General features: G+C 49.2%; 1 protein-coding gene across 1 annotated transcript in view; it reads left to right on the top strand.

Moving 5' to 3' along the window:
• Positions 1 to 15,396, top strand: part of LOC102445239 (corticotropin-releasing hormone receptor 1) — a 112,925-nt gene that overhangs the window by 19,592 nt on the left and 77,937 nt on the right. The window contains exon 2 of the mRNA XM_075911382.2: positions 4,388 to 4,472. Within this exon, the coding sequence (XP_075767497.1) occupies positions 4,388 to 4,472 (85 nt within the window). The remainder of the gene's footprint in view (positions 1 to 4,387; positions 4,473 to 15,396) is intronic.

Below are 15,396 nucleotides of genomic sequence, written 5' to 3'. Positions count from 1 at the left end.
AAATCAGTGCTTTTTGCAGAAATACTATGCTGCTCCCATTCGGGCAAAAGTCCCTTTTGCGCAAAACTTTTTCTCAAAAGGGCCAGTGTAGACAGCTCAGATTTGTTTTGCGCAAAAAAGCCCCGATCGCCAAAATGGTGATCAGGGCTTTTTTGCGGAAAACCGCGTCTAGATTGGCACGGATGCTTTTCCGCAAAAAGTGCTTTTGCGGAAAAGCATCCGTGCCAATCTAGACGCTTTTTCCTGAAAATGCTTTGAACGGAAAACTTTTCTGTTAAAAGCATTTCCGGAAAATCATGCCAGTCTAGACGTAGCCATTCACTATGGAAGCTCTCATGGAGCACGATCAAGTCACCCTGCCCCTCAGCCTTCTTTTGGTTCATTGAGTTATCTGTGTCTAGCTCTATTCAACATCGTTTCTAATGTTCATAATTCTTGCGACTCCTCTCGGAACCCTCTCCAATTGTTCGGCCTCCTGTCCAATGGTGAGCACCTGATCTGGACCCAGGATACCAGTATGGGTCACATTGGTGCCCCAGCTACAAGATTGTCCTGTTTACGCATCCTGAGACTGCATTGGCTTGTTTGGCCACAGACTCACACCAGGAGCTCCTGTCTGGCTGATGGCACACCATGACCCCTCAGGGTATGCCTACCTGCAGAGTTTTTCCGGAAAAACTACACTTACATCCACACTGCAGTAGCGTTCTTTTGATGGAAAGTTGAAAGAACGGAGGGGTTTTTCCAACAGCAGTAAACCTCTTTCTACGAGGAAGAAGCCTTTTTCCAATAAAGCTTTTTCAGAAAGGCTAGGTCTACACTATAGGTTTTTTTCGGAGAAAGCTACTCAAATTGTGCTCCGCAGTTTGCGTGGCTTTTTCCGATTGTTTTTCCGGAAGAGGTTTTTCCGCCATTTGGCCCTGTCTAGACTTATTTGGCCCCATCTAGACAGGGCCAAATGGCAGAAAAGTCTCCTCTTTCTGCGGAGCCCTTATCCCTCATAAAACAAGGCATACAGGGCTCCCTGGAAAAGCGTGTTTGCTCTTCTGCAAAAAAAAGGGGAAGAGCAAAAACATTCCTTGACACAGCAGAGTTTTTCCGGTATCCTGGAAAACCCCCACAGTGTAGAAGTACCCAAAAGAGCATGAGGAGTAAGGGTTATTTTGAAGGAAGGGTTTTCTTGAAAGATGCTATTTCAGAAAAGCGGCGGTCCGCGATGATGCAAATGAAGCGCGGGAAATTCAAATCCATGCTTCATTTGCAATTTCACTTGTCTGCATTTGCATTCCTCTCTTGGAAGAGGAATGCAATGTATACATAGCCTGAGTGTCCTTGTCTGCTTCAATATTTACCAATCTCCATGTTTTTGAGTCGTCTGCAAACTTTATGGTTACTTCCAGGTCTCTGATAAAAATATTCAATAACCTAGGGCAAGGAACCAGCCCCGGTGGGATGCCACTAGAAACAGACCCACTTGAAGATGATTCTCCTTTGATAGCAACATTCTGCGAGCTAGCATTTAGCCTGTTTTTAGTCCATTGAACATGTTCATTTTATATTATTCTAGTTTTTAATCAAAATATCGAGTGGTCCCATGTCAAACAACATCCAGACATCTAAGTCTATTATGCCAATGCTGTTATCTCTATCAATCAAACTTCTAATCTCATCCATAAAAGATATCAAGTTCGTTTGAGCGGCTCTAGTTTCCATAAACCCGTGCTGATTTGCATTCATTGCATTACCCGCCTTTAATTCTTCATTAATCGAGTCCCAGATCTGCCGCTGCATTCCGTTGCCCAGGATTGATGTCAGGTTTACCCAAGCCAGACGTGATAGAAAGTAGGGTCCGCCAGAGCATTAGGGTTGTAACAAAAGCCTTTCCCATTCATGGCCTGGCAGAACAGCCAATGACAGGAGCCTTCGCACATGCCAGGGCATTTTTATCTGACCTGAGGGGACACTTTAACCGCCTGGGACGTTGGGTAATGGAGTTAAAAGAGACATCCTTCTGCAAAAACCAAAAAACCAAACATCAAACAAAAAGCCCTTCAAAATCACATTACAAAGTGGCAGAGCTGCAATTCATTCGCAAAGGCAATACAACCAAATTAGGACTGAATAAGGCTAGACTGTGGTTTTTTTTGGGAGGTATCCCGAAAAAACTCTGCCACGTCCAGGGAACGTGTTTGCTCTTCTGCTTTTTTGCAGAAGAGCAGACGTGCTCTTTCCGAAGCCCCTGTATCCCTCATTCCACAGGGGCTTTCAAAAGAGGGTTTTTTCTGAAATATGGCCCAGTCTAGATGGGCCCAATTTTGGAAAAGCCTCTTCTGACAAAAGTATCAGAAAAAGATACGCAAAATGTATCAGAAAAAGATACGCATTCTGCCGCTCTACTCTGCGCTAGTTAGGCCTCAGCTGGAGTACTGTGTCCAGTTCTGGGCGCCACATTTCAAGAAAGATGTGGAGAAATTGGAAAGGGTACAGAGAAGAGCAACAAGAATGATTAAAGGTCTAGAGAACATGACCTATGAAGCCAGGCTTCATGAACTGGGCTTGTTTAGTTTGGAAAAAAGAAGATTAAGGGGGGACATGATAGCGGTTTTCAAATATCTAAAAGGGTGTCACAAGGAGGAAGGAGAAAATTTGTTCCTCTTGGTTTCTGAGGACAGGACAAGGAGTAATGGGCTTAAAGTGCAGCAAGGGAGGTTTAGATTGGACATTAGGAAAAAATTTCTAACTGTCAGGGTGGTCAAATATTGGAATAAATTGCCAAGGGAGGTGGTGGAATCTCCCTCTCTGGAGATATTTAAGAACAGGTTAGATAGACATCTGTCAGGGATGGTGTAGACGGAGCTTGGTCCTGCCTTGAGGGCGGGGGGCTGGACTCGATGACCTCTTGAGGTCCCTTCCAGTCCTATTATTCTATGATTCTATGATTTGTGTATCTTTTTCCAATAGATCCTCACAGTCTAGCCATACCCTTAGGGTGTGTCTAGACTACAGGGTTTTGTCGTCAAAAGTGGACTTTTGTCGACAAAACTATACCTGCGTCTACACTGCTGCCAACAGAACTCAGCAGTTTTGTTGACAGCTGTAAACCTCATTCTACGAGGAATAACGCCTTTTGTAGACAGAGTTCTGTCGATAGAAGACATTATTGCATCTACACTGTCCTTTGTGTCTATTGTCATGTCGACAAAGCGGCTTGCTTTGTCGACAGAACTGGATGTAGTCTAGACGCTCTTTGTCGATAGAAGCTTTGTCGACAGTATCTGTCAGCAAAACTTCTGTCGACAAAAGCCCGTAGTCTAGACGTACACTTAGATTGGTTTTTGGGGAGGGCAGGAAGCGATGGAATAAATCTGATACATTAAAAAGAAATATGCCACCCGAGCGCCTAATCTTCATTTACACTAGGAACCCCTTATACACCTCGGAGATGGAAAGGGCGCTTCAAGTGAGTGTAACTATAATGCAGGGAGGGGATCCTTTTGGGGGTCTGGGGCCGCTGACCCAGAGAAAAATCATTTGGGGGCCGCACACAAGTGAGAAGCGTCTGACTGAGGGATGCTCCTCACGTTCACCTTGCACACCAGTGCCTAGGGGGCCCGGGCTAGTAGATTTAATGTGCTCCAGCCCTGGATGGGTGGTGGGGGGGCTGGAGATCCAGTGCGGGGTCCCCAATGTGGGAGGATTCCTGAGCCTCAGGGGCCGGATCCAGGCAAGCTGGGGGCTGCATCTGGCCCCTGGGCCTAAGGTTCCCCACCCCTGCTATAAGGTATGTTCACTGAAGGCTCTTTAGGCAAATATGATTCCCTGCTTGGTGCCTCAGTTTCCCCGTCTATAAAACAAGGAGAACTACTGAATAAAAGTGCCAAATATTCCTTAATTATTAGTATCTATGAGGATCAGCCCCATAGAGGAGCAAAAGAAGTTTATTGCACATTTGCACAGAAAATACTACTACTACTAATTCATAATAAATAACACTCTCTGATAGCCCAGGCCCTGCGTCTCCCAGAGTGAGTCTTCTCTAACAGCATCACAAGAGCAGAATTTGCAGGAAGCAGAATTAGCCTGAGCGTCACAACCCGCACAGCGACTGGAGGTGGGAATGGCTCCATGCTGAAGCAGGCAGGGAGTTAGGAATTAGATGTACTGGGCCACATTCATCCAGGGAGCAATTCCTTTGGCTCTGGGGCGTTCTACCAGGGATGGCTTTGGCTCGGGCACCGGCTGTGATGAGGTGTCTGTGCACAGGGCTCAGCCAGAGAGAGCTGACACAAGGGACGGTCCCTGAGGTCCCTCACGAGCGGGGACTGAGTTCTGCATGCGAGGTCGGTATCGCCCTAACAGTGTTTGCTTCCCCCTTCTCTCTCCACAGGTATTTATCCTCTGGATCGGCCCCATCTCGGCTTCTATCCAGGATCAATACTGTGAAAATTTATCTCCAATCAGTAACACCACCGGTAAGCACGTTCCCCGCACCCCCAATCCTACCCCCGCCCCCACCCCACCCCACACCTGCCCGGCTTTACTTCTGGGCTACGTCTAGACTGGCATGATTTTCTGGAAATGATTTTAACGGAAAAGTTTTCCGTTAAAAGCATTTTCGGAACAGAGCGTCTAGATTGGCACGGACACTTTTCCGCAAAAGCATTTTTTGCGGAAAAGCTTCTGTGCCAATCTAGATGCGCTTTTCCGCAAAAAAGCCCCGATCACCATTTTTGCGATTGGGGCTTTTTTGCCGAAAACAAAGCTGAGCTGTCTACACTGGCCCTTTGCGCAAAAGGACTTTTGCCCGAACGGGAGCAGCATAGTATTTCCGCAAGAACACTGACAATCTTACATGAGATCGTCAGTGCTTTTGCGGCAATTCAAGCGGCCAGTGTAGACAGCTGGCAAGTTTTTCCGGAAAAGCGGCTGATTTGCCGGAAAAACTGGCCAGTCTAGACACAGCCCTGGAGTTGCTGAGTGCACATTAACTGCATGGTTCTGAAGAGGATGGAGAGAGGCTGTTCTCAGTGGTGGCAAATGGCAGAACAAGCAGCAATGGGCTCAAGTTGCAGTGGGGGAGGTCTAGGTTGGATATTAGGAAAAACTATTTCCTAGGGGGGTGGGGAAGCACTGGGATGGGTTCCCTCGGGAGGTGGTGGAATCTCCATCCCCAAGAGGTTTTTAAGTCCCGGCTTGATTTAAAGCCCTGGCTGGGATGATGGAGTTGGGGTTGGCCCTACTTTGGGCAGGGGGCTGCACTCGATGATTCCTGAGGTCTCTTCCAGCGCTGGGATTCTGTGATTCTATGAAGTCTGCAGCTGCTTCAAGCGCAGGAGAGTTGTTGCCAAATGAAACAAGCCTGGTGGGTCTCGTTCGAGCGCCACCATCACAGCTGAACACCAGTTCTTGCTGGAAATCTACCCAGAGGCCAGAGGTGAAACCGGCTCTGGGGAATGAAGCCCCATCTCCGTTCTGTGACTATTCAGTGCATGGCAGGGTTGTCCAGCACCTCTCGCCACACCGGGTTCCCATCCACACCTCAGGTCTCTTTCTTTCCCCCACCAGCCATTAAAAGTTGCGGATATTTGCCCATGAGACAAGAGCATCCCTGGCCATGCCGCCCGTGGGGCTGAGGGGGGGTGCAAGGGAAGGTACTAGCCTCTCTGGTCTCTTGCATGAAGATGCTGGTTTATTTTCCAAACCATGGCCTCTGAGAAATCACTGGGTCTGGCCCAGCGCCCTGCCTATCGGCAGCTTGTCAGGGTGACTGATGGACTCACGGGAGCCATGTTGATGGATGCTGCCTGCCATGTGGCACCAATTAGCTCACCTTGCAGCTACTTTTTTTAAGAATTGACACCAGCGCAGGGTGACTCCTTTCCTCTCTGGCTGGCGGCAGCTGGAGCGTGTGCAGCGAGCTGGCAAAATAGCCACTCTGCACGCCTCATGGGGACGGCGTCTTCACACAGCGGGGGCCCAGGGAACCCGGCAACTGTGCCAGGCTTGGCAGAGAGCTGGCTGCAGAAAACCCTGTAGGATTGCTGCTCACAGTGCAGCTGTCGGGAAAGGGCGAGTGGCACAGCTGCACTGGACGGGGTCTGGCTGTCACTTCGGTGAGACACCCTGGGCCTGCAGCGAATCAGCCAGGCCTCCGACCCCTTTGTGAGGCTGAGTTCAGGCCACACGTGTCTGGGCCCGTGATGCTGTGGAAGCTGGGAGAAACACAACAGGGACAGCTACACTTCGAGCTCCAGGAGACATAGGCTATGTCTACACTGCGGAGTATCCCTCCGGCATCCCGAAATAGCTATTCTGTGTCTTAAGAGCAAGCCCATTATATTAAAATATAACGGGTTCGCTATTCTGATGTCCCTGTAGACCTCATTGCACGAGGGTTAAGGGACGTTTTGGAATAGTGCCTTATTTCAAAATTTGGCACGTGTAGACAGCGCCAAATTTCAAAATAAGCTATTTCAAGGTAAGGGTGCTGTGTAGATGCATCCAGACCCAGGCTAGCCCCGATCAGTTCTGGGCACCGCATTTCAAGAAGGATGAGGAGAAATTGGAGAGGAGAAGAGCAACAAGAATGATTAAAGGTCTAGAGAACATGACCTATGAAGGAAGGCTGAAAGAACTGGGTTTGTTTAGTTTAGAAAAGAGAAGATTGAGGGGAGACATGAGAGCAGTTTTCAGGTACAGGCAGTCCCCAGATTATATACAAGATAGGGACTGTAGGTTTGTTCTTAAGTTGAATTTGTATGTAAGTCGGAACTGGTACATATTGTAGGGGAAACTCTAGCCAAACATTTCTCCAGAGCTCAGTTTTATTCTCCCACACCTCACTTCCCTCGGGGTATGTCTACACTACCCCGCTAGTTCGAACTAGCGTTGGTAATGTAGTCATCCGCAATTGCAAATGAAGCCCGGGATTTGAATTGCCCGGGCTTCATTTGCATGAAGCCGGCCGGCGCCATTTTTAAATGCCGGCTAGTTCGAACCCCGTGCTGCGCGGCTACACGCGGCACGGAGTAGCTAGTTCGGATTAGGCTTCCTAATCTGAACTAGCTGTACTCCTCATTCCACGAGGAGCTGGGGGGGTTCCTAATCCGAACTAGCTACTCCGTGCCGTGTGTAGCCGCGCGGCACGGGGTTCGAACTAACCGGCATTTAAAAATGGCGCCGCCCGGCTTCATGCAAATGAAGCCCGGGAAATTCAAATCCCAGGCTTCATTTGCAATTGCGGATGACTACATTACCAACGCTAGTTCGAACTAGCGGGGTAGTGTAGACATACCCTCAGTCCTTTATTCTCAAACTGAGGTGTCTGCTGAGAAAAGCCGCTCCACGTCTCCCTGGTCTGCTGGGGGGGAGGGTGCTAGCTTCACCTAATACAGGGACTGCCTGTAATTAAAAGGATGTCATAAGGTGGACGGAGAAAACTTGTTCATCTTGGCCTCTGAGGATAGAACAAGAAGCGATGGGCTTAAACCGCAGCAAGGGAGGTTTAGGTTGGACATTAGAAAAATAGTTCTTAACTGCCAGGATATTCAAACACTGGAACAAAGTGCCGAGGGAGGTTGTGGAACCTCCATTTCTGGAGATATTTAAGAGTAGGTTAGATAAATGTCTATCAGGGATGGTCCAGTATTTGGTCCTGCCATGAGGGCAGGAGACTGGACTCGATGACCTCTCGAGGTCCCTTCCAGTCCTAGTATTCTATGATTCTATGATTCTGTCAGGAGAGTGCACTAACATTAGTGTAAGTGGTGGAAGGTTAGGTGCCCCAAGTGGATACCTCTCCGAGACCCAAGGCATGGCCACTTCCCACCACTTGCTGTGCCAAGGCTACCCTCTATTTCAGTATGTTGGCTCAATCAGAGTTAGCTTGGATACATCAGGTGGAGCCAGGACCCTGCTCCCTCAGAGCCCCATGTCAGCAACTTTCTCCCTCTGAAACCCAGGCCTCATCTCCTCTATTTTATCCAGCCCTGAGTTAAGGCTCTGACTCCCCTCCCTGCACCCCAGGGATCCTGCATTGGCACTCCCCGTGTGCTGTGCTGCTGTAACTAAGCAGAGTCAGGCCTTTCACAGTTACGAAAGTCTGAATAATAATAATTAATATTTAATCATATAATAGCAATAATGAGTCATTAATAATATTCATTGCTAGGACTAGGGTTTTCAGCCCTCAGGGACTAGAGTCTCCTGGAATCAACATCAATCTCCTGGTGACAATTGAATCAATTCTGGAGATTTTAACAGGGTATTTTAAGAAACGGACGTTGCGTCATGGGAGGGGGGAATCTCCTGGAATAGCTTCTTCAGTCAGCATTGGCAAGCCTAGCTAGGACTCTCATATTAGCAGCTAGAGACCTTGCACAGGAACCTGGACCACACTGTGTCAGGTGCTGTGTCAGGACCAGCATTCGAGCCGGTATTCAGACATAAACTCTAGTGAATGAAGCTATGTCTACACTACAGAGTTTTCCCAAAGAAACTCACGAGCGTCCACACCTCAAGCGCGTTTTTGCGCAAAAAAATTGAAAGAACAGAGGGGTTTTTCCAACGTAGGTATTCCTCATTCTACGAGGAAGAACGCATTTTTGCGAAAGAGCTCTTTTGCAAAAAGGTGTGTGGGGACGGGGAAGGGTTTTTTTTGTGCGGAAAGAAGGAAAAGCACAGGTGACCTTGTGGCCATTCTGTGCATAGCAATCAGAGCTTACTTTAGAGAGCGCGTCCATGCAGCCTGCCGCTTTTTCAATGTGCTTTTGCAGTGTGGACACGCTCTTGCGCAAGACGTTTTTGTGGAAGATCTCTTCCGATGAAAGCTTCTTGTGCAAGAAGCCTGCAGTCTAGAAGTAGCCTGAAGGTCAACCACTCCAGCTACTGGAGGTGAGGACAACATTTCTCTAGTGATTGGTTATCTCTGAGCAGCCTGCTTTAGACTTCCTTGGGCCTTGTTTAGAAACAGCCAGTAAGAGTGTCATGTTGACTCTCAGCCTTAGTCCAGACTGTCAAAAAACAAGGGTAGACTTCCCAGAATGGTGGTGTTGGATTTCAGCAAGGCAGTACCGGTTGTGAACTCCTGAAGCACTGTCGTCGTCTTACCATGGAGGCCCAGACAATTCCCTCCAGCAGTCTGTCTCGCACCCAGGCTAGCTGGACTTAGTGATAAAGGGTCGTTTGTACCAAATATCACAACATATTCAGGTCCCTTTCAGTCCCAAGAGACCAGCCGTTTGTCTGGGTGAATTTGTACCTTAGATCTCACAGCAAGACAGTGCTGTAGCCAAACTTGCCATAAGCCAACTAAAGGTATATTAACTAGGAAAAAGCAACGAGCGAGCTATTTACAGGGTAAAGCAAGCAACATATCTTACAAATGAGTTAGACTGTGTCTCTAAAGCTGACACAGATGCAATAATCGGTCAACACTGAATATTTTTCAGGGCTAACCCAGGCTGACCAGAGGGATCTCTGCTTTTGTTCCAGAGCCTCAGGTCTGTGAGACTCCAAAGCAGTGGTCCCCAACCTTTTGGGGCTGCCGGGCACCCGGAGGTGGGGCCGCTCACACACCGGGCACCTGGGGGCGGGGCCATCCATACGCTGTGTGCCCAGAGCTGGCGCCACCCACGCCCTGCACTCCCGGGGCTGGTGCCGCAACTGTGCTGCATGCCCAAGGGTGGGACCGTCCATACGCCACGCGCCCAGGGCCGGAACAGCCCATGGCCCGCACACCCGGGGGCGGGGCCACCACCATCCATGTGCTGCGTGCCCGGAGCTGGCGCCTGTGCCATGCACCCAGAAGCTGGCAGTGCCCATGCGCCGCATGCCCGGTGGGGGGGCTGCCCTGTGCTGCACGCCCGGGACCGGCACCGCCCCTATGCTGCGTGCCTAGGCCGGCACCGCCCATATGCCACACGCCCAGAGCTGGGGCCAGCACAGACCTCGCACCGCGCACCTGGGGGTGGAGCCGCCTAACCGCCGCACACCCAGGGCCGACACTGACCATGTGCTGTGCACCCGGGGTGCCGCCAATGCGCCCAGGGGCTAGCACCGCCCATGCGCCGCACGCCTGGGGGCGGGGCCGGCCCTGATCACTCAGCGGGCGCACAGAAATGGCCCAGCAGGCGCCATGGCACCTGCAGGCACCACGTTGGGGACCACTGCTCCAAAGAGATGGAAAACATTCTTATCAGCTGTTTTTATTTCACTGCTCCAAAGGGATGGGAGAAGCCTTTGTAGGGACAATTAGCAAAGTCTTTCTATTGTGATATGTCACAATAGCCCTGTTAGTCCTCCTGGATGGGTGAGGAAACCACTCCTTCCGTCTGAATTCACAAGTTCAGAGCAGGTGTTAGTACAGTTAGAAAGCAAAGCTTGCATGTTACTTTAGAACACTGTGTATAGACATTACGGCTACATCTACACTGGCATGGATTTCCGGAAATGCTTTTAACGGAAAAGTTTTCCGTTAAAAGCATTTTCAGAAAAAAGCGTCTAGGTTGGCAGGATGCTTTTCCACAAAAGCACTTTTTGCGGAAAAGCATCCGTGGCCAATGTAGACGCACTTTTCCTCAAAAAAGCCCCCATCGCCATTTTCGCTATCGGGGCTTTTTTGTGGAAAACAAATCTCTGCTGTCTACACTGGCCCTTTTGCGCAAAAGTCTTTCAGAAAAAGACTTTTGCCCGAATGGGAGCAGCAAAGTATTTCCGCAAAAAGCACTGATTTCTTACAATAGGAAGTCAGTGCTTTTGCGGAAATTCAAGTGGACAGTGTAGACAGCTGGCAAGTTTTTCCAGAAAAGCGGCTGATTTTCCGGAAAAACTGGCCAGTCTAGACATAGCCTACAAGTAAGAATGCTAGTTAGAAGGACAATCATTCTAACCTGGCCTGGAAAGTCCTCTGTTCCCAATGAAACCAGCGACAGTCAGAGTCCAGGGGTAAGATACGGTGAAAGACATAAAAGGAGGGAGAAACGGAACAAGGTCTGAGGCAGGCAAAGTGTAAATGAGGGCTCCTGGTAGTCACAGGAAGAGCGGGGCAAGATTTTTCATACTCAACTTTTTTCCGCAATAATAATGCTGCTTTGTTTGGTGCCATCAAAACATTTCTCAAAGACATGTTGATTTTTCCATAATTTTCATTTAAGATTTTTTTTTTTTAATTTTTTGAAGTTTTCAAAACAAAACATTTTGACTTTTCTCTTTCAAACCACATTTCATTTCACATTTCCTTTAATTTGATTGTTATGCAGACTCAAAAATGTTTAAAAATGCTTGGAATCTAAACGAAATAATTCGTTCAACCTAAACCACATTTTTTCAAATTTTTAATTTGCTGGAAATTTCAAAGAGGTTTTTTTTTCCTCAGTCCAACACAAAATGAATTTTCCGTGGCTTTTTGAAATCGATAGTGAGCCCCCAAAAAGCTGCATTTCACCTAGCTTCAGTCCCTGGGAGTTGCCAGCTTAGCCGAAGGCAGAGGGTAGTGGGCTTTTGGCATCACCATAGAAAGTTCTCCAGTATTGCCAGTACTTTGTACTGTAAGATGGCCTAGCAGCCCCAGTGATGGGCTATGGCATGAGCATCATATAACCGCAGAACTAAAGACTAGCCCTGTCCCAAAAAGCGTCCAATCAAAGGGCACATCTACACTTACAATGCTGCATCATCATGCTGTAGCTCTCCAGAGAAGACAAGCAAAGGCGCTCCTGTCAGTACTTAATCCACTTCCATAAAGGTGGTTACTATGTGGGCTACTCTCCACCCCCAGGGTGTGTCTAAACTACATGGCTCCATCGATGGAGCCATATAGATTAGGCTGATCGGCAAAGGAAAATGAAGCCGCGATTTAAATAATCGCAGCTTCATTTAAATTTAAATGGCTGCCGCGCTGAGCCGACAAACAGCTGATCAGCTGTTTGTCGGCTCAGCACGCTAGTCTGGACGCTCCCGCGCCGACCTGAAAGCCCTTTATCGACCTCCCCGTTATGCCTCGTAGGATGAGGTTTACCTTTCCAATGTAGACGTAGTCTATGTTCCCCCAAATCCTACGGCAGATGAGGAGCTGAGCGAGGGGGCAAACAAATACTATAATGAAGTGGCTAGGATGTAAGAATATCATGGCCCTCTCCTTAGTAAAGGTTGGTCTGTTCAGCTGTGTGTCATAAGCCATATACTGCTAATAGCTAATGGAGATTCTCCTTTAGCTCTAGTGGCAAAGGGCTTGGGCTTGCAGAGCAGGAGGATTTGAGTTTTCTCTCTGCTGCCTCCCTGACAATCTGAATGGCCACAGGGGCAACACAGACAGCAAACTCCCAGATCTGTAACATGGTAATAAGAAAAGCTTATTGTCTTTTTTCATCCAAGACTCCTTTAAACCCCACTGTCTTTTTATAAATCCAATGTAGAGAACCTCGCAGGGCAGCTGCTGTGATGTTAACAGCGGGGCTCCGTTCTGGCCTCAGGTCCACGTACACAATTCCAGCTGGGGTCAGCAGGAGTGACACTTATTTAAGGCCTCGTCTATATGACGCTGCAGTCCAGACTGAAGGGGTGAGAACTGCAACGCACTGAACGTGTGGCACGCTAAGTGCACCAGTGGGAACAAACAAAAAGGTGCCAGCATGCATTAGCATAGCCCTGTTTAAATGGGATTACATCAGCATGAACTGCTTACCTTTTCTATACTCAGTGCACAGTCAACCTGTGGAACTCCTTGCCAGAGGATGTGGTGAAGGCTAGGACTTTAACAGGGTTCAAAAAAGAGCTAGATAGATTAATGGAGGTTAGGTCCATCAATGGCTATTAGCCAGAATAGGTAGGAATGGTGTCCCTCGCCTCTGTTTCTCTGGAGGTGGGTGACAGGGGAGGGATCACATGAGGATTCCCTGTTGTGTTTCCTCCCTCTGGGGCATGTGGCATTGGCCAATGTCCACAGACAGGACACTGGGCTGGATGGACTGTTGGTCTGATCTAGTCTGGCCGTTCTTATGTTCTTAGGCATCTCTGGATAGACAAGCCCCAAGACACAGCCAAATCAGCTCCCCTGTAGGACGGTTCCCTTGATTTCGGGATTTCTCCTGCTATAACCAGGAGCAGAATCCAGGGTCTGGGTGGTTTCGATCAGGATAAGTGGATTCATCCCCTCTCATCCCTAACTAGCTAAATAGATTTCCACTGAGACCGTTTTTCTCTGTGTGCGTTTCAATGTCACGTGAGTCAGCAGAGCTCCCTTGGGCCGGATTTTTACACAGCTGCAGGGGAATTTATGAAACCTTTTGGTTCAGGGTAATTTTAACTGAGGAGTTTTATAACGAAGCTAATGTGCGGCACAGTAAGGCTGTGAGACACAATTAACGGATGTCTGTGCAATGCTCGGGCAATGGCATGTGCTAATAACACGAGGCTGATTAGCCTCTAGAGCCACACGCCATTTAGCACCGTGTCCACTGGGCTGCCTGGCATTTCACAGCAAAATCACTTTTCTCATCAAAAAACATTTGGAAAGAGGTTTTCTCTCTCAGGTTCTTACCCATTATTACAGCACTCGATGCATTTATGCTCCCAAGCTTACAGCAAGGCAGGTCTGTTCTCCTGGGTTTCGAGTGTGTCTATACATGAGTGTGATTCCCAGCTGGAGGAGACATACCCATGCTAGCTCTGATCAAAAGGCAGCACTAAAAATAGAGGGTAGCCCAGCATGTGCCTGTCAAAGCACTAGGTCTGTAGCTTACAGCAGTGGGAGTGGCTAGCTGCACCATGTATATAATTCACATCTCAGATGGGTACCGATGTGGCTACATTCTGTTTTTAGCACATCAGATTGACCAGACCTAGCATGGGAATGTCTCCTCCAACTGGGATTCCATGCCCAGCTCAAAGCACAGAGATGAGACACACCGAAGTTAAGTGACTTGCCCTAGGTCATAGGAAAAGTCTGTAGCGGAGCAATGTCCTGACTCCACACGGTTCCCAAGTCCTACGCTCATGGCATAATCACTGGATCATCCCGCCTCTGAAAGCAGCGTTCCAGCAAAGCAGCAGCAATGGGGAATTTGCTTTCCTAGGCATATGATGCCAACTCCAAGTATTCACAGCTCAGGCTGTCGAAATCCCTAGATTCACTTAAAATCATAAGATGGTTTTCAAATAATAACGGTGAAGTTTGTTGCGTTTGCCTTCTGGGTTTACAGCTCTCCGGTCTCCCGTTTTCAAGCTTTTGCCCCCTAGGAAGAGGAGAGCAGATTGTGTCCCTAATCCTATGACTCTCGGGGCTGGGGCCGTGAGTCAGACCCCAAGATGGCAGTAAAAGGGTGAGCAAGGGCAGCACGTCGGGGAGAGCAGGCTGAATGTAGCTGGAGGGACGGATCAGGGTTAATCCCAGGGGTGGATTTGTAAAGGTGGCTGTACACATTTAGTGACCTACACGCATCTGCAGTGCTGGTCTCCCTGCGATTCCTGCTCCTCCATGGGGAGCGTGTGTGAAAATGATTGTGAAACACAAACGCCAGCGTGTAAGGCAAACACACCAACAAGCCGTTTCTGGGTGTCCTGGATCCGGCTCAGCAGAGATAAGAGTCCCAGTTCCAGAGCAATTGAATTCTGAGTCCTTGCCCATCCAGCTAAGACTGGCCAGGCCCCTGCAGTGTCTGATCAGGGGGCGCATCCCCTGAGCGAAGCCGTGAGACGCTGCAGTTCTGCCTTGTGTCTGTGGGAAGAGCCAGAGAGTGGAGTTTGGCTTCAGGTCTCAAGCCGCCGCTTCAGGCCCTCTTGCTGGGAGTGGTTCAAAGAGAATTACCGAGCGGGCCATGGGTGCTGCCCAGAGAGGGGGGCCCAGGCCAGAGCTCTGCACCCAGACAAGCTGAAGCGTGGGGCAAGCCCTGAGGGTCGGGTGCATTTTAATATTCATTCTGCAGGGGCACTGCAAGGGTGGGAGTCGCGCTCCCTCCAGAGCGGCACACAAGGGAAGGCAGGCAGGCCCAAGAAACCTTGCTGATGAGGTGAGGTGGCAAACGCCCCTTGAGGTAGTGCCAGTGGGACCCACATTGATGGTGGCGCCTCCTCTCAGATGAGGTGTGAAACCTCCACTGCAGAGCCCGTAGGAGCTGAGGGGTGAATGTTGGTGTCCCAGCCAATGTGGCGATTCCTCTGCGCCTCCCCCACTAGCTTCGCTTAGATTTGTGATTCTTCTGCCCTACACGCCGGCTCTTCCCATCACTTACCCCGGAGCTACTCGGGAGGGGCTCGCTGGCACCAGTGCCCTGGCACCACCAGAACATAAGAACATAAGAACGGCCGTACTGGGTCAGACCTAAGGTCCATCTAGCCCAGTATCCTGTCTGCCAACAGTGGCCAGCACCAGGTACCCCAGAGAGGGTTGACCGAAGACAA

The sequence above is a fragment of the Pelodiscus sinensis genome, chromosome 29 (genome assembly GCF_052426305.1).
Source record: "Pelodiscus sinensis isolate ZL-2025 chromosome 29, ASM5242630v1, whole genome shotgun sequence".
Classification (NCBI taxonomy): domain Eukaryota; kingdom Metazoa; phylum Chordata; order Testudines; family Trionychidae; genus Pelodiscus; species Pelodiscus sinensis.
Note: the sequence above shows the minus strand (reverse complement) of the source record. Positions and strands in the feature narration are given on the sequence as shown.